This window comes from Malania oleifera, chromosome 2 (genome assembly GCF_029873635.1).
Source record: "Malania oleifera isolate guangnan ecotype guangnan chromosome 2, ASM2987363v1, whole genome shotgun sequence".
NCBI lineage: Eukaryota > Viridiplantae > Streptophyta > Magnoliopsida > Santalales > Ximeniaceae > Malania > Malania oleifera.
In genome coordinates, this window is record NC_080418.1 from 135126737 (window position 1) to 135151652 (window position 24916).

The 24916-nt window shown below is 35.0% G+C and overlaps 2 protein-coding genes across 2 annotated transcripts in view; both read left to right on the forward strand.

The window, feature by feature from the left end:
• The window catches only part of LOC131149465 (uncharacterized), a 137642-nt gene extending 129673 nt beyond the window's left edge, over positions 1–7969 (forward strand). The window contains exons 32-35 of the mRNA XM_058099917.1: positions 5261–5419; positions 5519–5631; positions 5707–5766; positions 7380–7969. Coding sequence (XP_057955900.1) covers positions 5261–5419; positions 5519–5631; positions 5707–5766; positions 7380–7583 — 536 coding nt within the window. The 3' untranslated portion in view covers positions 7584–7969. The remainder of the gene's footprint in view (positions 1–5260; positions 5420–5518; positions 5632–5706; positions 5767–7379) is intronic.
• Positions 7970–10879: 2910 nt separating this feature from the next.
• LOC131149068 (protein trichome birefringence-like 16) lies at positions 10880–22593 on the forward strand. The gene is made up of 6 exons (XM_058099134.1): positions 10880–11245; positions 18506–18738; positions 18862–19053; positions 19200–19373; positions 19665–19860; positions 21290–22593. The coding sequence occupies exons 2-6, from the start codon at positions 18585–18587 to the stop codon at positions 22116–22118; spliced, it is 1545 nt and encodes a 514-aa protein (XP_057955117.1). The 5' UTR covers positions 10880–11245; positions 18506–18584; the 3' UTR covers positions 22119–22593.
• The last annotated feature ends 2323 nt before the right edge of the window (positions 22594–24916 follow it).

Here is a 24916-nt window from a genome sequence, read left to right on the forward strand (position 1 = left end):
TTTGTCTAGGTCTATTGCACACAACATTGTGAACGAGAAGACTATAGCAAATCTGATGAAAGCTTTGTCTGGTATGTATGAAAAACTCAGCAAATAACAAGGTACATCTGATGAAGAAACTATTTAATTTGAAGATGGCAGAGAATGCATCAATAGCACAACTTCTGAATGAGTTTAACACTATCACAAATCAATTGTCGTTTGTAGAAATTGATTTTGATGAAGAGATTTGTGCATTGATTGTTTTGGCTTCGTTGCCAAATAGTTGGGAGGCAATGAGGATGGCAGTAAGCAACTCTACTGGAAAAGAAAAACTGAAGTACAATGATATACGAGATTTAATTCTATCTGAGGAGATTCGTAGAAGAGATGCAGGTGAAACCTCAGGATCTAGTTTTGCCCTAAACCTTGAGAGAAGAGGTAGACGTAATGACCGAAATTCAAATTAGGGCGGATCAAAATCCAGAAATTATAATCGGAACATAAGTAAATCTAGATCTGACCAAAAAGGACAATGTTGGAATTGTGGGAAAACGAGTCACTTTAAAAGACAATGCAAAAGTCTTAAGAAGAAGAATGAGAATGATTCTACTAATGCTGTAATAGAAGAGGTACAAGATGCATTACTTCTTGCAGTAGATAGTCCACTTGATGACTTTTGGACTCGGGAGCTTCTTTTCATACCACTTCACGCCATGAAATCATACAGAACTATGTAGCAGGAGATTTTGGTAAGGTGTATTTGGCTGATGGTACAGCCTTAGATGTTGTGGGTATGGGAAACGTCCGAATGTCGTTACCCAATGGGTATGTTTGGTTACTAGAGAAGGTACAACATATTTCGGACTTGAGAAGGAATCTGATTTCTATCGGACAACTTGATGATGAAGGACATGCAATGTTGTTTGTTGGTGACACTTGGAAGGTTACAAAGGAAGCCAGAGTATTGGCTTGTGGAAAGAAATCTGGTACTTTATGCATGACCTCAAGTCCAAGAGATACAATTGCAATTGTTGAAGCAAGTACCAATACGAGCTTATGGCACCGCAGACTTGGTCACATGAGTGAGAAAGGGATGACGATGTTGCTGTCAAAAGGGAAACTACCAGAATTGAAGTACGTTGATTTGGACATGTGTGAAAGTTGTATCTTAGGAAAGCATAATAGGGTGAGCTTCTTGAAAATTGGCAGGACACCGAAGGCTGAAAAATTGGAGTTAGTGCACACAGACTTGTGGGGGTCTTCTCTTGTTGCATCCCTTGGAGGTTCAAAGTACTACGTTACTTTCATTGATGACTCAACTAGAAAGGTATGGGTTTGTTTTCTGAAAAATAAATCTGATGTATTTGAAACTTTTAAGAAGTGGAAAGCTATGGTTGAGACAGAGACAGGTTTGAAAGTAAAGTGTTTGAAGTCGGACAATGGAGGAAAGTACATAGATGGATGGTTCAAAGAGTATTGTGCTGCACATGGAATCAGAATGGAAAAAACCATTCCTAGAACACCACAGCAAAATGGTGTAGCCGAGAGCATAAAAAACAGAACTCTCAATGAGCATGCTAGGAGTATGAGGTTGCATGTTGGACTACCAAAAACTTTCTGGGTTGATGCTGTTAGTACTGCAGCTTACCTAATAAACCGAGAACCTTCAGTTCCCATGGAGTTCAGACTTCTTGAAGAGGTTTGGAGTGATAAAGAGGTAAAATTGTCTCACTTAAAAATTTTTGGTTGTGTTTCTTTTGTTCATATTGATTCTGATGCTCGTAGTAAGTCTAAAATACGTTATTTCATTGGCTATGGTGATGAGAAATTTGGCTATCGATGTTGGGATGAACAAAATGGGAAAATCATCATAAGTAGAAATATGATATTTAATGAACAAGTTATGTACAAGGACAAGTTAACTGTAGTGTCAGATGTCACAGAGATAGATCAATAGAAATATGAGTTTGTTAACTTAGATGAGTTGACTAAAAGTACTATCCAGGAAAGGGGTGAAGAGGATAAGGAGAATGTAGAATCACAGGTAAATTAGAGTACACCTGTAGCTACGGTCCGTATATCTTCCTGGACCATTAGACCTCCACAGCGTTATTCACCTGCTCTAAATTATCTCCTGTTAACTTATGGTGGTGAGCCAAAGTGTTATGATGAAGCTTTGCAGGATGAAAATTCAAGCAAGTGGGAGTTAGCCATGAAGGATGAGATGGATTCCTTGTTGGGAAATCAGACATGGGAACTGATTGAATTGCCAATAGGAAAGAAGGTTTTGTACAACAAGTGGGTATACAGAATAAAGAATGAACATGATGGTAACAAGCGTTACAAAGCCAAATTAGTTGTCAAAGGGCTCCAGAAGAAGGAGGGCATTGACTTCACAGAAATATTTTCTCTAGTTGTGAAGATGTCGACAATTAGACTGGTACTGGGAATGGTGGCTGGAAAAAATCTACATCTTGAGCAGTTAGATGTGAAAACGGCATTCCTTCATGGTGACTTGGAGGAAGACATTTACATGGTCCCGCCAGAAGGGTTCATTGTCCAGGGACAAAAGAATTTAGTCTACAAACTGAGAAAGAGCTTGTATGGTCTAAAACAAGCTCCAAGATGGTGGTATAAGAAATTTGATAGTTTTATGCATAAAATTGGGTTCAAGAGATGTGAAGCTGATCACTGTTGTTATGTTAAGTCATTTGACAATTCTTACATCATTTTATTGTTTTATGTAGATGATATGCTCATTGCAGGGTCTAGCATTGAGGAGATTAATAATCTGAAGAAGCAATTGTAAAAACAATTTGCAATGAAGGATTTGGGAGCTGCAAAGCAAATCCTTGGAATGAGAATCATTAGAGACAAGGCTAATGGTACATTGAAATTTTCACAGTTAGAGTATGTGAAGAAAAATTCTCAGCTGGTTCAACATGAATGAAGCTAAACCAATGAGCACACCCTTGGGTAGTCATTTCAAACTAAGCAAAGAACAGTCATCGAAGACAAAAGAAGAAAGAGACCATATGAGCAAGGTGCCCTATGCTTTAGCTATTGGCAGCTTGATGTATGCTATGGTATGTACAAGACCAGACATTGCACATGCAGTGAGAGTTGTGAGCAGATTCATGAGTAAGCCAGGAAAGTAGCATTGGGAGGCAGTCAAGTGGATTTTGAGATATTTGAGGGGTTCATCAGATACATGTCTTTGCTTCACAGGTGCAAGTTTGAAACTATAGGGTTATGTGGATGCTGATTTTGTTAGTAATAATAATAGTAGAAAGAGTACTACTAGGTTTGTATTTACTCTGGGTGGTACAGCTATATCTTGGGCTTCAAATCTGCAAAAGATTGTTACTTTGCCTAATATAGAAGTTGAGTATGTTACAACAACTGAAGCTAGAAAGGAGATGATTTGGCTACATGGTTTCTTAGAAGAATTGGGTAAGAAGCAGAAGATGGGCATTCTACACAATGACAGTTAGAGTGCAATTTTTCTTGCTAAAAATTCAGTTTTTCATTCAAAGTCGAAGCATATAGAGACAAAATACCACTTTATCTGTTACCTTATTGAAGATAAGCCGGTAATACTTGAGAAGATTTGTGGATCTAAGAACCCAGCAGACATGTTGATTAAGGGTGTCACTATTGAGAAGCTGAAGCTTTGTGCAGCTTTAGTTGGTCTTCTAACTTGAGGACAAGAGGATGAGTTGCAGGGATGAGGGATTGTTCATTTGGAGGATTTGCGGTTGATATTGGTGATTGAACTAGTCTCCAAGTGGGAGGTTTGTTGGGCTTTGTGGAGCCTAGTTGCGTTCGATCTAGATGATGACCCTACTTTTTTTTTTAATGAGAGATTTCTATTCTAAGGCTCAGTCCATAGAGCAAAGGATTGGGCCATAAGGCCCAAGCCGTACTCGTGGTGCCCTCGAGAAAATTTTTTGAGCCCATTTTGTAGCCCATTCGGAACCCTGTGCGAAGCATATAAAACGATTGTTTTTTGGGTGATTAGGTTAAAGCCGTCACACTTCGCGAGAGAGCGAGAGAGAGAGAGAGAGTATTGTACCACCGCACTCTGTATTTTCTTCCTGATAATAGTGAAATCCCTGCAACTCTGTAGACTTAGGCAAAATTGTCAAACCACGTAAATACTATCTTGTGCGTGTGATTAATTTTTCTTTGACATGTATTCTTTTTCTATTTTGTTTCTCATAGGTTTCGGGAATTTGTTGTTAATTCCCAACACAATATGTTGATTGCATTGAACATCTTCGCTACATTTTCAAAGAGAACTAGTTGCCAACCATGCATTGCATTGAAAATGCTGTTACAACAACAAAAATTTAATGTATCGTCCAAACTATAGTATAAACTCTGAAATAATGGCACAATAACACATGAACAAGGTGCATTCATTGCATAAAAAAAATAAATAAATAAATAAACAAGAAGAATCTAAAGTAGCTAGTAGGCATAACAATAAAAACATAAAAATAAATATCATAAATTTCTTCAATACTTCTTTTTTCATGGGAATAACTTATTCAGAACTTCAGCCACAAATTTAAAAAGAAACGGGGAATAAAAACATAAAAGTAAATATCATGAAGTTATTCGAGAGTGCCTTCTTTAATAATGTTAAGACTTGATATATATTGTTGGCTCACAACCTAACAGCTTAAGAGTTAGGTAAAGTGGTAATCAAACATGGTATCTGACCTGGTTACTAGGAGCTTTTGGGTTCAAGTCTTGTTGCCCACGTTTATTTTGTGGTGTTTAAAAACTATTGTATCCCCTGTAATAGGTGATATTTATTGTTTGTGCTTAAAAATTATTGTATTCCCTATGATAGGTGTTTTTTATTGTTTGTTTATCTCTTCACGTGCTGTCAGGATGCACATGTGGGCAACTGTTAAGGCCTGATATATGTTGTAGGCCCACAACCTAACACCTTAAGCTTTTAGTTGAGTGGTAATCTAACAAAAAATTAGCATAATAATATTCAATGAGATATTGGAAATTTAAGAGTCTGTATGCAATGATAAGAATATGGTAAAAAAAAAAAGGGCAGCCCGGTGCACAAATAGTAATGTTTTTGTGTATTCATGTCTAATAGTAATGGCCTCACCATTTTCTTACCCACTAGCTTATTTACTTGTACCGTATTACAGGTAATTTTCTATTTTAAATAGGTGTGTAACTGTGATACAACCTCTTGAACATAAGGCATTAGAGCCTGCTTGTTGTCTGAGCATTTACTCACATGCAGAGCCAGATGAAGTAGAAGATGCTTCCACTTCCCATCATAAAATTTTGGACTGCATAACATCTTGCATCCATGTGGCAAATGTAAGCGATGTTCTTGAACAGACGAAGAACTTGATGCATGTTCTCTTAGTTTCCTTTTCAGCTGGGCGTCCATGGACAGGTTTTTTCCCCCTAGTTTTCCTTTTGAAAGCATCAGAGTTCATGATTGCCACCTTGTTTTATTTTTCCCTGTATTTATTATTTGAACTATTTTGAGCAGTTAAAATGTCAATATTTTCGTTAATTAAAGAACTTTGCTCAAGGCTGCATGACACTGCAAATAATTCTTGGGAATCCTCAGTTAATGCCAGCAGAATATCTTTAGTCCATGAGGTAATGTCAGACTTGACAGTTGTCATTAATTTTCCTAAATACATATTTTCAGACTTGTCTTTCTTCTTGTAACAGTTGTTCCACACAGTGTCGCCTAGAGTAGTTGAATGCATAAGCACAGTGAAGATAGCACAGGTATGTCATTTTTTTTTCTTGTTTGGTTCTGCATCAACTTTACTTTTAGCAAACCTTCATCTCGAGGAGAGTATCAAATGCAATTGCTTAGACCTTTTTGTTGCACCTTTTTTCCTTGTACTGCTTTGCCTGTGGCTGCCATCTTGATCGTTAGGAGCTCCTTGTAAATTGGTTGCATTAAAGTGGCCTAAAGATTTTGTGCTTGTGTGAATTTTCTTTTTTCATTATCTGTCTTTTTTAAAAAAAAAAAAAATTGTAGAGAGAGCAGGACATTGTGGCAGTTGGTATAGTTGCAAGTGGCTTGATGTGATGATTTTAGACTGACATAATCCTATTATTCTACATGGTCAAAAATAAATATCTTCAATGATGCCATTTGAATTCTTTGAACTACATGGTAAAATAAGTATGTGATGATCATAACCTTAAATTTTCACAAAATTGTCGAAATTTCTGGTTTTCGTCACCCTTAAAATCTTAATGGCTGTGGATTTCCGTCTTGCATAATTTCCATCAAAATCTCAACGAATTATTTAAAATTAATTGAAATCTCGAAATTTTAGCAAACTTGTTGAAATTTTAACTATACAATGAAATTTCCTAGGAATTCAAATGAGAGATTTAGGAGTGAATTGAAATTTCTATCTTAATTTATTTTATTTATTTTATTGAAACAAAAGATTATTACAAGTGCTTTGGCAATTATAGGAAAAAATAAACTTACAGCAACATTTTATTTAATCATTCATATCTAAATTATCATTGTTTGTATAATAAATAATATTTAAATGATTTATGAATTTCATTTGTATTAACTGAATATGTTTAATGTACATTATCTTACAAATATATTTGATACACATACTATATTATAACTTTTCCACCTCATACACAACATAGATGCATTTAACTTGTAATATATTAGTCCTAAGACTTACACTATTATGTCTGCTAATTATTTCTGAATTTCACAAAGAATTCCATGCTTTACTACTGATTTCCGTTATTTTTTCAAATCAAAATCGAAATTGACATCGAAAACGAAATTTTCGTTGAAATTTATATACTTTTGGAGTTTGAAATTTGAGTCGAAATCGAAATCGAAATTTAAGACTATGGCAATGATGATTATCTTCAGTCATAGCAGTAGATTTCCCTGTTGAATTCCTTCTAGTGCTCTGTATCTGAATTTGCTTTTTCACTTTACACACTCAAAATTCTGTAATCCTAAGATTCATTAATTTTGGACATTTTTTGGCCTGCAATATCCCACATAATGAAAATCAGAACCTGGAGTCTAAATTTCAAGGATGGGTGTGTTTAGCCCAGACATAAATTTGTGATCATGAGATTAGTAACAATTAATTTTTAAAGTTACTTTTGAAGTTTATATTAAATCATAATCCAGATGAATATTCCCCTTTCATGTTTCACCCAATAATGTCCCCAGATAACATCTTAAATAGCTGGAAAAAAATATATTGATCATTCCACTTCTAAATGCTTCTTTGTGTACTTTGCTATCTTAGTCATCATATGTAATGAATGCTAAGTTCTACTTTTGTTATGATTAGTCTCATTTTTGTACCTTGTAACTTCTTTCCTAAATCTAGGTTCATGTAGCTGCTTCTGAGTGCCTTGTGGAAGTGACCAATCTGTACAAGGGACATATGCCAGTGCAGCCGACTAGTGTAGGTTTTAAGGATGAGCTGCTTCATCAGTATGAGCTAGAAAAAAATGAGCAGGCAAGATCATTGTTAAAAAGTTGTATTGACATCATCCAAGGCTTGGAGCAAGAAAATGTACAAACAATCTGAGTTGCTTGAGGTGTGAAGTTTACCCAATGGCTCAGAAACGGATGACTAATGAGTTGCCTTTGCTTCATATTTAGCATGATAGTACTTCATATATTTGAGAGCAGTGAACATCTATAGAGCAATTCGTATCGTACACAATGCTTACTGTATACATGAAAGCAATTAGAGAGGAAAGGGGCGGAGTGGTGCTGAGGGTTTTGTAAGAAAATATTGGAACTAACTGCTTGAAACTCACCCTGCCAAATTAGTTTTTTGAACAGTTTAGTTTGCAATATGAATCTCAGATTCTTCCCAGCTTTATTTATGTTATCTGGCATAACGTTCTTATTTATATGAACGGGGCATGGTATTTCTAACACATCAGGCATATTATTGCCTGGTTGTTACATTTCAGTGTCTGCTTTCTGTTTTCCCTTTTATTGCTTGTTTATTCCAGTGCTGTTGTCTCTCAGATCTTTTATGTGTATTCTCATTGCCATCAAACGAATTGATTGGAATTGAAAATATGTTATAATATGAATGAAAATTAAGAAAAATTAAATGTTAATGATGCATAGAACTAAAATTTTGTTTATTAATTTTTTATATATTGTTTCTTTCTCACTTTCTTCCATAGCGGAACAGGAAAAAGCATATTTTTATAATTTTTAAAAAAAATTTCTAGTTTTTAATGGGGTTTAAATGTAACCAGTCTATTAAAAATAATGTCATGTGTGTTTAAGTGGCCATTTTACTGGTCATGCTTGAGCTTGATATTTAACTGTGTTTTATGTGGTTAAACTCAAAAAACAAGTACAAGACAGATGGTAACACTCGTGAAGCAATGGACATTTAAAATGTATGGGGGGCTTGGTAGAGTGAAACTGACCTTTAGTGCAATGTAATTTGTTGTAGGTTTATGTTTCATTAAGGAATGTATGGTTTTGGACTATTCTTCATTTATGTATAAGGCAAAAGAACATTATTCCCTCCTTCCAAAATTGATAATCTATCGAATTTTGAATTAATCAAATGAATGTCTGGGCACTAATGGCAAGGGACTACTGCGATTGATAGTAGGTACGTTAAATTTGATTTTGAAAATATTTGGTAGAAATGTTCGATTACTTGTTATTGTTGCACAATATGCAAATGAAGAATTATGTTTCTAATGCAAGGAAAGTCTAGGTCTTGTTCATTTGAGAAAAGTAGTTATATTATTTTTCCATGTTTTTCAAAAAATTACAAAAACATTTTCTTTTTCACTTTTTCAGTTGCTGTACAGAAAAATTCGAAAGCAATATAAGGATACTTTTAAAATTTATATGTAAAAAAAATTGTAGTAGTTATGTAATTCTTTAGAAAATTGAAAATGGATGCTAAAATTATTTTTTTTGAACTAAACATGCCCTTAGATAAATGTTGTGTGTGTATGTGTGTCTTTTTTTGTTGAAACAAACTGACTAAAACTTTTGTGTTTTTTTCTTGGTTTAATTGTAAATATAGGAAGCTTAGTTATAACAAGAGGGTAGTCCATACTCTATAACATTTCTTCTCTCTTTTCCAAGATTAAAAGATTGAAACTTCTTATATGAAAGTGTGAAGTTCTAATCATTGAGAATTTGAGTTGTCACTTTGGAGACAAATTTGTACATTCCCTGTATAGAAAAAATTATAATCCAGAGTTTATTAGTATGATCAATTTGATACTAGTAATGGGATTTTTCTGATTTGTTAAAACCCTAGTGACTAATCTTCTAACTAACTAGTATATTGAACATTACCTCATTTGAGTTTGGGCTTTGAAAATGTTTGTCAACTTCAAACCCAAGAATAGATGATGTACAATCTAATCAGCCGTGAATTTTTTTTTCATGACTTAGTCAAGCTAACTTAATGTATGGATTAATCCAAAAAAAATCTTAGTAAATGGTATTTGCTAACATTTTGTAAGACCATCTATGCCCCTTCAAATATATTAGGGTGAATTAAGATTGGAAGTTTGATGGAGAATCTTCCAAAATTTGAGAACACTACTATGCACATTGTAATCCAAAGAGACTGCGACCAGCAGTCACATTCAACCTCTTTAATTGAGGAGACTTGTGTTCGATGCAACCATGGTGGAAAAGTGAGAAGACAAAAGGTAGAAATACAAGTTTTCATTATAAACCTTAAGGAGGCAATTACATTAAAAAAATAAAATAAAATAAGTTTGAATATTTTTAGTGAAATCCCTTATTCTCCAAAATCTATATGGACTTGGAGTTTTCAAACGAATAAATTTGTTAAAATTTACAAACAAGAAGGATCATCCAACTAAGCCAAATGCCCATAAAATGAGATGCTTGGAATTTCAAAGGTGCGGCTCCAACTACTAGATATCTTGCACCATAGTTGCCTAATCTAGCCAAAAAACCGTAAAGATAAGAAGATGCTTGGGATTTTGAAGGTCTAACACTAACTACTAGATATCTTGTGTCATAGCTGTCCGATCTAGCTGAAGAGTCATGGGAGTTGGGAGGTCATCAATGGCTGAACATGGAAGATGAAAGGACTACTATGTTTTGGGATTTGGGATATAGAAGGAATTTTAATTTTATAATAATTAAAACGCAAGGATAGTTTTAGAATTTTGATTTTTGTTGCCTACGACTACCAAATTTTAGGTTATAAGTAGTTTAATTAATAATGCTAAGTATTAAAGTTAATAGTTTGGCTGGTTTGTGTTTGAAGCAATAGTTAATTTAAAAACAGACAAATAAATAAAATATTTAAGTACTAAATTTAAAATCAAGCTCATTATTGAGCCTAATTGAGTTACTTATGAACTGAAACAAATCAATCTAAATTGTGCTCAAGCTCGACTCATTAACTAAACAAGTTGAGAAATTGGACTTGGGAATCATTCATTTGAATAATAAACAAGGTCAAAGGGGCTCTTACTAAGCCGAGCGCTTGAGCCTTTCATGAGCGATTTGTTTGTTGGCAGCCATAGATGTGAGATGCTTTCTTGACGGAGATGTAAAATGTTTGAATGAAATACTTTAGAAATATTAATGTGCACAGTGCACAATGAGAAGCTGTAAAGTAGAGAGGAGACGGCTCCTTATACAAATTCACAAAAGTGCCCAAGAAAGCACATTCTAATAATGGTGAAATAAGGGTAAAATTGGTAAGCACAAGAAAACAATTTACTTTCACGTAATCCTTCACACTTTTATATAATGGAGATATAATAAAAAAATTTAAATAATTATATATAAATATTTAAAAATAGTATATATAATAACATATATATTTAAAAACATAATTATATATATATATAAAATATGTTGACATTCGTGACCCGTCCCCTCCTTTTTCTCCCATGAACACTTTTCTTTGTCTCCCTCTCCCTCTCCCTCCCTAGCCCCTACCCTCCTCTTCTGTGTAGCTCGATCACCTCATTGCTGCCGAAGCCGTCCGTTTCCTACGCCGTTTAGAGCCACCGAACCTCCTCCTCTTATTGTTCGCAGATCAAGAAACCCGCGGATCCCTCACTCTACTTCGATCTTTTTTCTCTCCCTGCCGCAGTTCGACGACCTTCGGCCTTTCTCCCCGTTGCCGCCAGGCTCGCCGCCCTCCTCCCTGCCTGACCCCTACGGTCTCCCTCGATCCCTCTTTCGGCCGCCTCTCACCAGGTCTCTCTCTCTCTCTCTCTCTGTAATCTATTCTGAGGATTTGTTCACTGTAATCTATTTCTCGTTGTAATCTTCATTTTTTTTTTTTTTGAAAGTTGTAATCTTCATCTTTGTTTAATCTGGGCAATTTCTAAGTTAATCTCGATCAATCTATTTTGAGATTGATGAAGGATCTAACTTGATTTTTATCTCTGTTTTTTGCTATTTCAATTTTTTTTTTTTTGTCGATAATTTGTGGATTGGTGTTTTTGATTTAAAGCTTTCTCTGCATCAGTCTTTGAATTTCCCAAGGTGCGTTTTTGGCCCCATTGCTTAAAGTTCGTTGTTTTAAAGGCTTGGAAAATTGAAATGAAAAGCATAACAAATATTTTGGTGCTAAAGTTAACAAATTTGAAATATATATTATAAAAGATAAAAAAAATATGCTTTCTTATGTTTAGAGAGTCCTTGGATTTGGAGTTGCCTTGGATTTGGATAAGATGTAATATAAAATTGCATTGAAATTTGTCCAAATCCACTCAAATTTAAATTCAAGTTCAAAATCCATGCTTCCAAAGCAGTTTTAATGTATTCAAGTTGTTGTTTCTTCTCTTATGTTTAAAAAATTTTAAAGCTAGAGGAAAGATAAAAAATGATGCTTCAGGGGAGGGTCTTTTTCCCTTGCATTTTAAAGTTTAAATTTCATTTATCTTTTAACATTTTGAAAGTTCAAATTATGGTGGAATAATTTGTTACTGACATAACTTTGTTATTTCAAGTAACATTATTTTTTTTTTATCAGCAAAGAGAAATTATGTAAAATGAGGCATCAAGGGGATCCCCCACCCAAGTACAAAGAAACAACAAGAAAGAAACACCCTTTATTGAAAAGTATCAAGAAAATCAAGGATTGCAATTTACAAAGGGATCCCTTTCAATTAGCCCAGAATGCCTGATAGTGATCATAGCAATCCAATTGTCCATGACAGCCTGAATAGGAGAGGAATTCCTTGAAAGGCTCTTTTTGTTCCTCTCTTCCCATATGACCCAGGCAAGAGCAAGCGGAATGAGGGAGATAGATCTTCTTTCATTCTTATTAGGTCTGATCCCTTCCCGATCCTGTAGTTCACCTCCCACTGTAGACCCATTTCTGATTTACAATGGAGATGGCTAAGTTCCACAATTTCTTAGTCCATGAACAATGTAGGGGTACGTAATCAACTGATTCCTCTTACTCCAAACATAGAAAGCATCTATTGACAAGAGCAAAACCTTTTTTCTAAAGCTCTTCTATAGTAAGGATTTTTCCAAGAATAGCTTCCCATGTGAAAAAGGCAACCTTTGAAGGGGCTTCATTTTTCCAAGTCAGCTTCCAAGGGAAGTTAGTATTGCTCCCAGACGGGGAAATAAGGTGTTTATAGAAAGGGATGATAGTGAAGATCCCATCTTTCCTCGAAACGCATTTGGGCTCATTGGAACTGGGCTGACAATGAGGCTTATAGAGACTGCTGGAAAAATCTGTAAAAATATCAATTTCCCATTCAAAAACATTTTTGTTGAAAGGAATATCCCAAACACTCCCTTGATTGGTGAACTCTTAAGTGTTGGCTAAAAAGGGCATCTTTGTTGCTCGCAAGTCTGAAAATGGATGGGAAAAAGGAGCTGAGTTGTGAATTATCACACCAGATATCAAGCAAGAAGAGACATTAGCTTTGCTCCCCACATGTAAATATATGAGAGGGAAGAAATTTTCCCATCCCCTTCTGATATTCCTCCAAATGGTTGTACCATGAGCTTCAAAGAAAGCTTTTGAGGTCCAACCATTATTATAGAGATCATACATGACAGAAATGACATCCCTCTTGAGGTGATTTTTCTTAGTCATGAATCTCCAAAACCATTTCCCCAAAAGGGCCTTATATAGATAATAAAGGATTTGAGGCCAAGGCCTCCCTTTTGTAAAAGTTGTTTAAGCAGTCTCCATTTAACAAGATGATATTGAAAACCTCACCCGTGTTCCCCCAAAGGAATCTTCTTTGGATACCCTCTAATCTCTTGGCCACTGCACTAGGGATAGGGGAAAGAGACATGAAGTAAATTAGCATATTGGACAAAATACTTTTAATGAGAGTGAGTTTGCCACCTTTTAATACAAAGTTCCTTTCCCAACCAAAGAGTTTCTATTCTGAACTGTCAACAAAGGGGTCCCAAATACCATTGTCCATAGTTGTCAAATCAAGATTTGAATCGTGAATCAAAATCCCAAATTCATGAATTGAGAGTAGAATCGAATCGGTAGATTTTGTGCAAAATTTGAAAAATTGATTCCTAATGATTTTTATATATGTGCAACAAGCAAAATAGTAAAATACATTGATATTTCAACAAATATGGATCATCCATGTTGATAATTGGAATGACACTTGCCTTCGAAGCAAGTTTTGTAGGTCTAAATTTTACCACAATCTATTTAACTAATGTATGTGATATATTAGGAAACTATCCATATAAGTTAGATGTACCATGATCTAACCATTCCATCTCTATCAAGTATCAATTTAGGCTAGTTTCTATGAAACTATAACTCTTGTTATATGATGTCAAAACTAAAGCACTAACTCTAAGAGTTCAAAAAATACACTAAAAAGTAATATAAGGACCCATAAGAACTTTTAAAAAAATTGAACTTCATGCTTATGGTGTATGTTTACATGTTTAACAATAAAAAAAACTCATGTGTATGCTTTCTTTGAAAAAAAAAAATGAGGAGATGATTTTAGAAAAACTTAATGAAAAAATGAACTTTATGATTTATGAGGGAATGAAGCAATGAAAAGCAATAAAAAATTAAACGTCATGGTGTTTAATGAGAAAAGTCATTTTTAATGCATGGGTTTGCTTGAATAATTAAAACAAGAAGAGGAAGTAAATAAAAAAACATAAAAAAAAACTTACTAAAATATAAAAACTAACAAAAATCGGATCTGTAAATCTAGAGGAGTGTAGAGGGCTATGTGCCAACCAAAAGCTCACCTACCTAATTGACTTCGGTTTTCTTCTCAAGACAGGTTTCCTTCTCTAACTCTGGTTTTCTTGTAATCTTATCTAATGGCAGAAATAAGAGGTGCTGAATGAGAGGACCAACACACTTCTTTCTTCTCACTTGGAGGACAAAACTCATGTAAATAGCAAATAGAAGGCCACAATCAAAATAGAAAAAAGTTTCAAAATAGAGGAGTTGCATATGAATCTTATGATTCATATGGTTTGATTCGATTCACCAATCACCAGGTGATTCACTGCCATTTGCAATTCTCTCATGCAATTCAAACTGATTTATGCCCTTCTCGGTACGAATCGTATGGTTTGAATCGAGAATCATTCAATTCTAACAACTATGCCCTTGTCATTAAATTTTGCCCCCAAATGGAGGCTGAGATAGGTGATAGGAAAGGCACTGAGTTTACAGCAAGGATACATGCAATTAAAGGGCCACAATCACCAGTCCCCAATGAATGATTTCACTTTTGCATGGATTCACTTTTAAGCCTGAAGCTACTTCAAAACCAGGGAGGATGCATCTAAGATACAAATATGCTTTAGCTTATCCTCACAAAAAATTATAGTGTCATTTGCAAAAGGAGGTTGGTGATTTCCATAGAATCATTGTCCCTTCCAATGCTAAGACCCTTTAAAAGGTTGCCTTCTTTTGCACTAGTTATCGTAAGACTTAGCACTTCCATGACCATGATAAACAGAATGGGGGAAAGGGGGGCAAGGGATGAGACAATCTGAAGAAATCAGTAAGGCAACCATTAACCAAAACTGAAAAAGATGGTGTTGATATACACTGCCAGATCCATTTGCACCAAGCTTCCCCAAAACCCATTGTTCTAAGCATGTATAACAGAAAGCTCTCTATTTAACATGGTCAAAAGCCTTCTCCATATCCAGCTTACACTCTGCTCCTCTTTTCCCATCCTTAGTATAGGCATCAAGAACTTCATTGGCTATCAGAGCAACGTCCATGATTTGCCTACTCATAATGAAGGCATTCAGGTGATTACCAACAACTCCTAAGATTGCATGTTTGAGCCTAGTTGCCAGGACTTCTTATAGGATTTTGCATAAGCTGCCGATCAAGCTGATTGGGTGAAAAACTTTGATATTGCTAGCCCCTGATTTCTTAAGAATGAAGCAGATAAGGGTTGAGTTGATACTGGCACAAAATTGCCGCTTCTATGGAAGTCTTTGGAAAACCCCAATGATGTCCTACTTGAGAAAATCGTAGTACTTTGGAAGAAATCCATATTAAAGTCATCCGGACCGGATGCTTTATCCCCAATTGCAACTCTTAAGGGCTCAAATGATTTCCTCTGCCTCAAAAGGTCTCTCGAGCAATCGGGCTTTGGAGAGGCTCAGGTTTCCGAACTTATTATCAGCTGTTGGTCTCCAAGACTCTGGTTCTGTGTACAAGGATTAAAAAATTTGCAAATATGACTCTTGATTTCCCCCTCATCCACCAACATCTCTTCCTCCAGTTCTCATCTTTTTATCATATTAAATCTACTTTGCGCCTTTGCTGCATGAGATTACTGTTTATCTAATTTTAGTTGAATTTACTGTTTATAAATATTATAAAATTTTACTTCTTCTAAGAATATTTGGTCTACAAAAGATATGAATAATTTTTTTTCAATAAGATGATTAATACAATTCATGCTTCTATATATATAGTATGAAAATTTACTCTATTTTTTTTTGAAGGAATGTTGGTTTGTAGAAATTTACTTTTAAAAATAAGGATGCTTTTTCCTCAAGTTAATTTACAATTATATCTTTTAGAAATTTTTAGTCTGTAAATATAGATGTTGCACATTTAAAAATTCAAACCAAATTTGAGAAATCTCCTTTCTAGCATAAATGTAGAGCAATTCTATTTTTCACCAATCCGTTACCATCACAAACCCACATGGCATGAGGAGAGAGGAGAGCACATGTGGGGCGATGTCGCTTGACCCTCTCTCTTGCTGCCATATGACCTTGACCTTGAGTTTCAACATTGCCCTTCTAGTATTAGTGATGATTAAGGAACATGCGTTCTATCATAGACAGGGAGGTAGATAGGCTTGTGTATCCGAGAAATTGGATGATAGTTAATTTGAACTTTAATTTTGGAACATGGATTTCAAGGTTTTGATTTGGATTTGTCTAATCTTAGTCCCAAAATGCATGCACTAAAATACATTATCAAAACCATTTAAAATCTAAGTATATGATTGGTTATTTAAAATATGACGTAGTTAGGATGCATAATCGAATAATTTTTTTCTATATATCTGCCCACTCTCTTGCTGTCTTGTAGGCTCATAATAGTCACAGTCTGAATGGTAGCATTACTCCATATTTAAAAAAAAGAAAAACGTAATTTTTAATCGATTGGAATCATGGGGGATCACACTTCATTTCGTCAACAGTTACGGAGGGAGTATGTTGCAAGCGAAGGTTGGGCGCGATATATCCTACGGTCACTTGAATGCATGGATGGATGACGGTAAATGTTGCCGAGCCTATGCGTCTCGCATCACAAACTACAAAAACTGTGATGCCTGTACATGTGGCCACACAAACTATAGACTCCTCTCAAAATGTAAAATACTCGCGATTTTCTTTCTCCTTCCCTGCAATCTCCCATATAGACTCCTCTCCTCCTCCTCTGCCACGTGGTGACCATAGTACCGACACCATCCCCTTATTTATTTCCCATTTCTTTCTTTGATTAATTTATTATTATTATTTCTTTCTAAGATATCTCGGGTTTATTTTTCCTGTTTCCATCTCGGGTTGGTCTCTCTCTCCCTTTGTATTTTATTCAAATTTAATCTTTTTTTAGCGGAAAATTCAATGTTTTACTCATGTTCAATATCAATTTTGATAGATTGGGATGCAGTCTCGATTTGATCTTTTTTTTTTTTATTAATTAACTGGCAGATTTGGAGGTGATATAATCTTCCTAATCCTCCTTTGATTCATCTCTTTACTCTTTGCGTTTGCTTTCTCGCAGTGATTATGTTTTAGCCATAGATGATTAAATTTTTTGATAAATGCTAAATCTTTACAAACTATGATTCTTCATTTATAAAAATGAAATATATGATTCAAGATCGAAGTTGAGTTTTACGAGGAGAGTGTGTAGGTGTGTTGAAGTGTATGCGTATTGTGTTAATGTAGTATTCATCATGGATAGAATTTCTTTGCCTAGCTATAAAAGAAAAAGTGATTTCTTTTTTAAACTTGAAGTGTCAAAAAGGAATGTAATTGGTTTTTTGATTGTCATAATTCCCTTTGGCATTTCAATGTGGGAAATTCTTTGTTGTTGTGAATGAATTGAGCTATTAAATATTTAATTTTGTGATTTGAATTTCCTTTTTAGTATTCTGAGTTTGCAATAGAGTTGAAAACACCGAAGAAGCTCAAAATTCATTTTGGAGTATGAATTTGGTTGAAGAAATAGATTTTTTTCCCCTACTAGCGATGTCAAAAGGAATGTGATGGATTTGATGCTTGTGATTATTCACTGGGGCAATTTTATGTGGGAAATATTTATTGCTCTGAATGAATTGAGCTATTGAGTGTTTAATTTAGGGATTTAAATTTTGTTTTGCGATGCGCTGAACTTCTTTTACTGACTACAGAAACTCTCCATATATTTTTGGGGGATGAATTTGTTAAATTGATGTAGTTGAATCTTGAATGAGGATTAGATGAAGTTGCTTAAGGGAAATTAGGAAGTGTTGTATGGTCCGGGCAAATGGATAACAGGATTATTTTCTAGTCTATTTTTGAAATGGTATGCTTACCACCTTTCAACTGTATTTTCTCTTTCCTTTTCCACATCTTAAGGTTTGGAATTATCAGCAATTTACATATAAATTGATTTTGTGTGAATTGTGTTTTGGGCGCCATGACTGTTGGGAATTCCATTTTGTAAGTTGTACCACATAGGAAAAGAATGGAGGAGTGACTTATATACGTAGATTGCCCAAGACATAATTTTTAAGGGTTTAGATTAAGTTGATGCTCACTGTATATGAAGCCTACATGTAGGACTCTTGTTTTAATAGATTTTGTTCTCTCTCTCTCTCTCACACACACACATGCATGTGTGCACCCGCGCTTCGGTGCTCAAGCCAAGCTAATTGAATGTGACACATTTTGTGCAAATCTGTGTCTCTTAACCTGTTATTTCTAATTATTTAACTTCTTTTTCCATTTTTGCAGACCATACATTATAAGAAACACAATATCCTTTTATCGTGGTTCCCCAACTTCAGGTTCATATTTTGGTATGTACTAAAGAATGAAAGGAAGCTTTTATGGGATGAGGGGTACACAACTTTCTCTTACCCTCATTGCTCTTGTTTGCACAACCATTTTTATTTGGACATGGGAGAAAACCCCACTTCTTACTTCCCTTCTCCCACCTCACAGTCAGATCTTAAAGTTGTCTTCAGGTTTGCCTCCAATTATATACCTTTTCACTTGCATGCCACATTTTTCAAATGGCATGAACTATTGTTTTCTGTTAGAAATTTGTTTTTTATTTGCCCTTTTCCTTTAATGTATATGTGGTGTAGATGTGATTATGGGTGCTCCTTCAGTGAGCTCAAGAACCACAGAGCCATATGCAAAAAATATATCCAAGTCCACAGAAAGAGTGGCTACTAATGAACGAAAAGAAGAGCATTTTGATGCAAGTCCTGCAAAAAGCTCTCATGAAGAGGCCAATAATAACAGTGGTTTAATTGCAACCCCTGCTTTGGAGAAAGGTATCATCTGGCATTTGTTTCTTGTTTCCAGGATAACTTGTTAGCAAATTATATTGCTCCGTCTTTGGATTATGCTTCTGGCATCTTGAGTATACATATTTTGATTGGGTAGGAAATAATTTGTGTATTTTGTTGTGTTGATGAAGATATTCCTGCAAGTGTCCCAAAGGAAAAACCAATACACAAGCAAATGCCAGAACGCATTCCTTCAAGACAAGCAGAAATAAGCATAGATGATGTAGCACCAATAAGTGCTGTAAATACAAGTTCTTCAGTAACTAAGAAAGATAATAAAGTTATCACGCTAGCGGGTGATCAAGGTAGAATTTTTCTCTCCTATTTCGGAGATTTTATGGTTTTCTTTTTGAGTTCAGCGTTCTTGGAAAATGTGGGAGAAGATTTACCTAAAGTTATATTCTAGTATGTATGAAATGACATCAAAGGGAAAGACAGTTTACATGCTTGTCAATTTAGTGTTCAATCAATGGACTACCTTCAAATTAAAGCAATTCTAAACATCTTACTTTTGTGCCAAAAAAATGGTTCGACAATTATCCTAATAAAAAATTTTACTGCTCACTTCCCATTATTTTATTTGATCTCTGCTCCAGCTTGCAACTATGCCAAAGGAAAATGGGTTATAGACGACAATCGGCCTTTGTACTCTGGGTTCGGCTGTAAGCAATGGCTGTCAGGGATGTGGGCTTGCCGATTGACTCAACGGACTGATTTTGTCTATGAGAAGCTGAGGTGGCAGCCACAAAATTGTAAAATGGAAGATTTTAGAGCATCAAAGTTCTTGAAAAGGTATTTTTGCATTTTTTCCTGGAAGCATTTTTGTACAACATGTCATCCAACTTTCTGATTTCTTTTTGAAGCAATTTGGGCATGACTCAAATTGACTTCTTTAAAATGTCAGGTTTGGGTTATGAATTGCTGCCGCCAGAGTTGATGTGTTAAGTAGGTTGGGTAAAATGTACAAGTGTTTCAAGTGTGCTTTGTAATCGTAGAATACCCTTAAAATTGGAAGGGAAGTTTTATAGGATAACTATAAGACCAGCTATCTTATATGGATTGGAATGTTGGGCGACGAAGAAGCATAATATCGAAAAAGTAAAAGTTGCCGAGATGAGAATGCTTAGATGGATGAGTGGTATAACATTGAAAGATAAATTAAGGAATGAACATATTCGCGGTAAGTTAGGTGTAGCTCCTATAGAAGATAAGATAAGAGAGGGACGACTCAGATGGTATGGACAATTGCAATGTAGGCCTCATAGTGCACCAGTGAGAAAGAGGGAGTTAGTTACTGTGGAGGGTAGTAGAAGGGGTAGGAGTAGATCTAAAATAACTTGGGAAGAGATAGTGAGTAAGGATTTAATATCTCTGAATCTGTCAAAAGAAACGGTATATGATCGCATAAATTGGCGGAAAAGAATTCATATAGCCGACCCCACCTAATGGGACTTAAGGCTTGGTTTTGTTGTTGTTGTTGTAGAGTTGATGTGTTAAGCAACCTGAATTGATTCATATCTGGGTGAACATACCTAGCAGGATAAATAATGGTTTTGTGATATATTGATATCTTGTATCACTTCAGCTGAAAGATACTTAATATTAATGAAAAATATATTGAAAACTCTTGTAATTTTAGTTTAAGTTGGCCAACCTGCATGAGAACTTTACACCTCAAATATAAATCTGAACATGTAGGGTGGAGTATTAGTCATCTTAGACTTGACCTTTGTTGAGTGCGTATAGTCTAAAATTTTCAGGCCAGGCATAATTTCTTTCTTTGGAAGTTGAGCTAGATTTTAGTTAATAGTTCCATCGAAAGGCCACATGATGGATGGTGTATATGCCGAACCTGCTTGCCTTTTTTATTGGCAGTTTTGTTAAAGTTCGGAGGATGCTTATAAAAAATCATCAACTTTTTTCAAAAAATTAAGGATGCTACTAAAATGGTTTCAGCTCCTTTTCTAGGAGCAGCTTTTGCCATTCCTATCTAATTCTTCGAGTACATACCATTCCTGCACTATTAAATGTGATAGTTTGATGATCCATGGCACTTATGTGATGCATATGCATCTTCTTATCTTTCCTATCATTGACCTCTTGGCCATCTTCTACCCACCATTTATGTGGAAAGTGACTTCACTTTTTGTTCTTGTATTATTATTATTTACGTGCGTGAATTTTCTTGTGTTGGATGACACTCTTAATTGTGATTATCCAGGATGCAAGACAAAACTCTAGCTTTCATTGGTGATTCACTAGGCCGACAGCAGTTCCAGTCTCTAATGTGCATGTTAACAGATGGCCAAGAAAGGCCTGATGTGAAGGATGTGGGAATCGAGTATGGTCTTGTCAAAGCTCGAGGTGCTGTACGCCCTGATGGGTGGGCTTATCGTTTCCCAGATACCAATACTACCATTCTCTATTATTGGTCAGCCAGCCTCTGTGACCTGCAGCCACTTAATATCACAAACCCTAACACTGATTATGCCATGCACCTGGATCGACCACCGGCGTTCCTGCACCGGTTCATTCACAGATTTCATGTCCTGGTTCTCAACACGGGCCACCATTGGAACCGAGGGAAGCTGAGGGCAAATCGGTGGGTGATGCATGTTGGGGGTGTTCCCAACACAAATAGGAAAATTGCAGAAATTGGAGGTGCGAAGAACTTAACAATCTATAGTATTGCCAACTGGGTAAATTGGCAACTTCCCAAGTATCCAGGCTTGACAGCTTTCTTTCGAACTATCTCACCTCGTCATTTTGTTAATGGGGATTGGAACACTGGAGGGAGCTGTGACAATACCACTCCTTTGTCCGTAGGGAAAGAGCTTTCCCAGGACGAGTCTAGTGATCCCATTGTTGCAGGGGCGGTGAAGGGAACCAAGGTTAATCTCCTGGACATAACAGCTCTATCCCAACTGCGTGATGAGGGTCATATTTCCCGATACAGCATCAGAGCATCCACAGGAATGCAGGATTGCTTGCATTGGTGCTTGCCCGGTGTTCCTGATACATGGAATGAAATCCTCCTTGCACAGATTTAGCTCAACTTGCTTGGTGCTTGTATGAAGAGTTCACACAGGATGCCTTTAAATGGAGAGAATCTCTTGAAGTTTTCACTGCTTGGAACAAAAGCAGTATTTGGAAATTATTCTTGAAGGGTTGGTGTTTGCATTCCAGGCCTCTGATCCCTTGAGAACTTCCCCCATTAAATGGTTCATAGGCTCGTCCTTTCTACCCACCCTTCCACAGGTGTAGTTGTTGTATTCGTATCACAGTTAACTATGTATTTGTTTCTTAATATCGTTTTAGTTGGTCAGCCCTCCCATAGATTTAGGACTTCTATGGAAGTGAAATTTGGCTTTCCTATAAAATTAGTGCAGTAGAGAAATACATGCTTTAATCGGGAGAATGGGTGGAGTAAGGGAAGCTAGGCGGGAGAAAATTTTGGATTTTTTGTATCATGCTAGTGTTGGAATCTATTATGAATGGGAAAGAGAATGTGATTGAATCTTTTAATTTGTATAGTATCTCTTATTAGTATAGAGAGTGAAATGAGGAAGAAAAGTTTTTATTTTTGAATATACCTTTGACCATTTCAAAACAATAAATTCTTTAATTGCATATTTGCATTGAATAAATATTTTTATGGAACATTTAAAACAGGAAAGGATTTGCCTTTAATATATATATATATATATATATATATATATATGTATTATGTTTGCTTTTTTAATTTTTAAAGTATAAAAACTTAAATTTTCCTTTCCTTTCTACCTCCACTCATTTGGAAAAAATGCATTTAATGCATTCTTTAATTGAATATAAATATCCTTATTAATTATTTTTAAATAGGGAAGTAAGGATTTGTTTTTAATATATATATTTTTCTTTAAAATTTTTTTCAAAAAAATAAAGGGGAAAAAAAGTTAAAATAGGAAACATGCTAACGGTAAGATTCAAATATGAGGCAATGTCCACATGATTTATACTCATGTCTAAGAGTATTTAAAAGGATGTTCCACGGTGTATGTTGTTTGTAGATGATATTCTATTAATTGATGAAATTTGCGACGAAGTAGAGACTGAATTAGAATTATGGAGAGAAGTTTTGAAATCTAGAGGCTTTAGGATAAGTAGAAATAGGATAGAATATATGAAATGTAATTTTAGTAATGATAGTAGGAATATTGAAGGCAAAATTAAACTTGATAATGAAGAAATAAACAGCACTTGTAATAGATTTCGATACCTTAGATCTATTATGTAAGTTAAAAGAGAAATTGAAGATGATGTAATGCATAGAGTTAAAGTAAATTAGGTAAAATGGAGAAATGGTTCAAGTGTGCTCTGTGATTCTAGAATACCTTTAAAATTAAAATGGAAGTTTTATAGGAAAGTTATAAGACTAGTTATGCTATATGGATCAGAATGTTGGGCGATGAAGAAACAGAATATCCAAAGAGTAAAAATTGTCGAGATGAAAATACTTAGATGGATGAGTAGTATAACATTGAAAGATAAATTAAGGAATGAACACATTCGCGGTCCATTATAAGTAGCCCCTATAGAAGATAAGATAAGGGAGGGACGACTCAAATGGTATGGACACTAGCTTGCAACATAGACCACATAGTGCGCCAATGAGGAAGAGTGAGTTATTTACTATCAGGAGTAGTAGAAGGGGTAGGGGTAGACCTAAAATAACTTAAAAGGAAATAGTGAGTGAGAATTTAATAGCGTTGAACCTATCAAAAGAAATGATCCATGATCGCATAAATTAGTGGAAAATGATTTATATAACCAACCCCACCTAGTGGAACTTAAGGCTTGGTTTTGTTGTTATTGTTGTTGTTGTATGTATTATGAAAGCAAAATTTTATTCATAAGTTACATTTTAAAACTACTCTATATACAATAATTAATATTTTGAAACCATCTTATAATTAAATTTGTAGTTTGATTTATCTAATATCTAATAACAATTCATTAAAATCGATGCATGAACTAAAAATATATATTGATTTTCATAAATAGAAAAAAAAATCATAAATAATCTACACATTGTTGGCCTATCAAAGTTTCATTGCATTTTGATATTGACAAACCATGACATCTAATTGTGTTATTAAGTGTGTACACAAGTATTAAAGTATTAAGCACAATAAAATATACAAATTGGAAAGTCATGAAACATACAAGATGATTATATTTGGCTATGATCATGGAGCGTATAAAGACCAAGCTTGAAGACTATTGCTATGATCATAGAGCGTATAAAGACCAAACTTGAAGACTATTGATATGATCAATTGAGCTTATAAAGATCAAGCTTGAAGACTAACAAAATTGTTCTTCATGTATATTGCAAATAGGACCTATGTAAGTACACTACTATTGATTATGTGAAGAAACTCATAGGTGACTTTAGTTAGACCCTAAGCACTCTATATTTAATGATAAATTATTTTCTAAAAGTACAAAAATTATTTCAAAGTGTCAAAATTATTTTTGGAATGAAAAACTAAGGGTCTTGAGGATTTAGGAAGTTCTGTCAATGGTATCGCCACTAAATGAGCACAATTTGTATTTTAGGAAGTTTGGACAATCAAACCTCAGAGGTCAGGCAACCAAAGTTGCTACTGACTTTCACAATTTCCATCTCCAAGGAATTCGAGCAATCAAATCCCAATTTGGGAAAACAAATATGTGGAATTTTACCCGCAACAGCTAGAAAATGCCTAATTTTGAATATAATAAATTATTCTGAAAGTCCAACAACCATAAAACAACTAGTTCATCATCTTGCCTATAAATGTAAGGTTTCTGACTTGTTTTAAAG

Bases quoted from the DNA above. Each gene is read 5' to 3' on its own strand.
- LOC131149068 (XM_058099134.1), top strand. From the start codon at position 18,585: ATGAAAGGAAGCTTTTATGGGATGAGGGGTACACAACTTTCTCTTACC. The intron at 19,374-19,664 runs GTAGAATTTTTC...TCTCTGCTCCAG, and splicing joins CACGCTAGCGGGTGATCAAG to CTTGCAACTATGCCAAAGGA. The intron at 19,861-21,289 runs GTATTTTTGCAT...GTGATTATCCAG, and splicing joins GCATCAAAGTTCTTGAAAAG to GATGCAAGACAAAACTCTAG.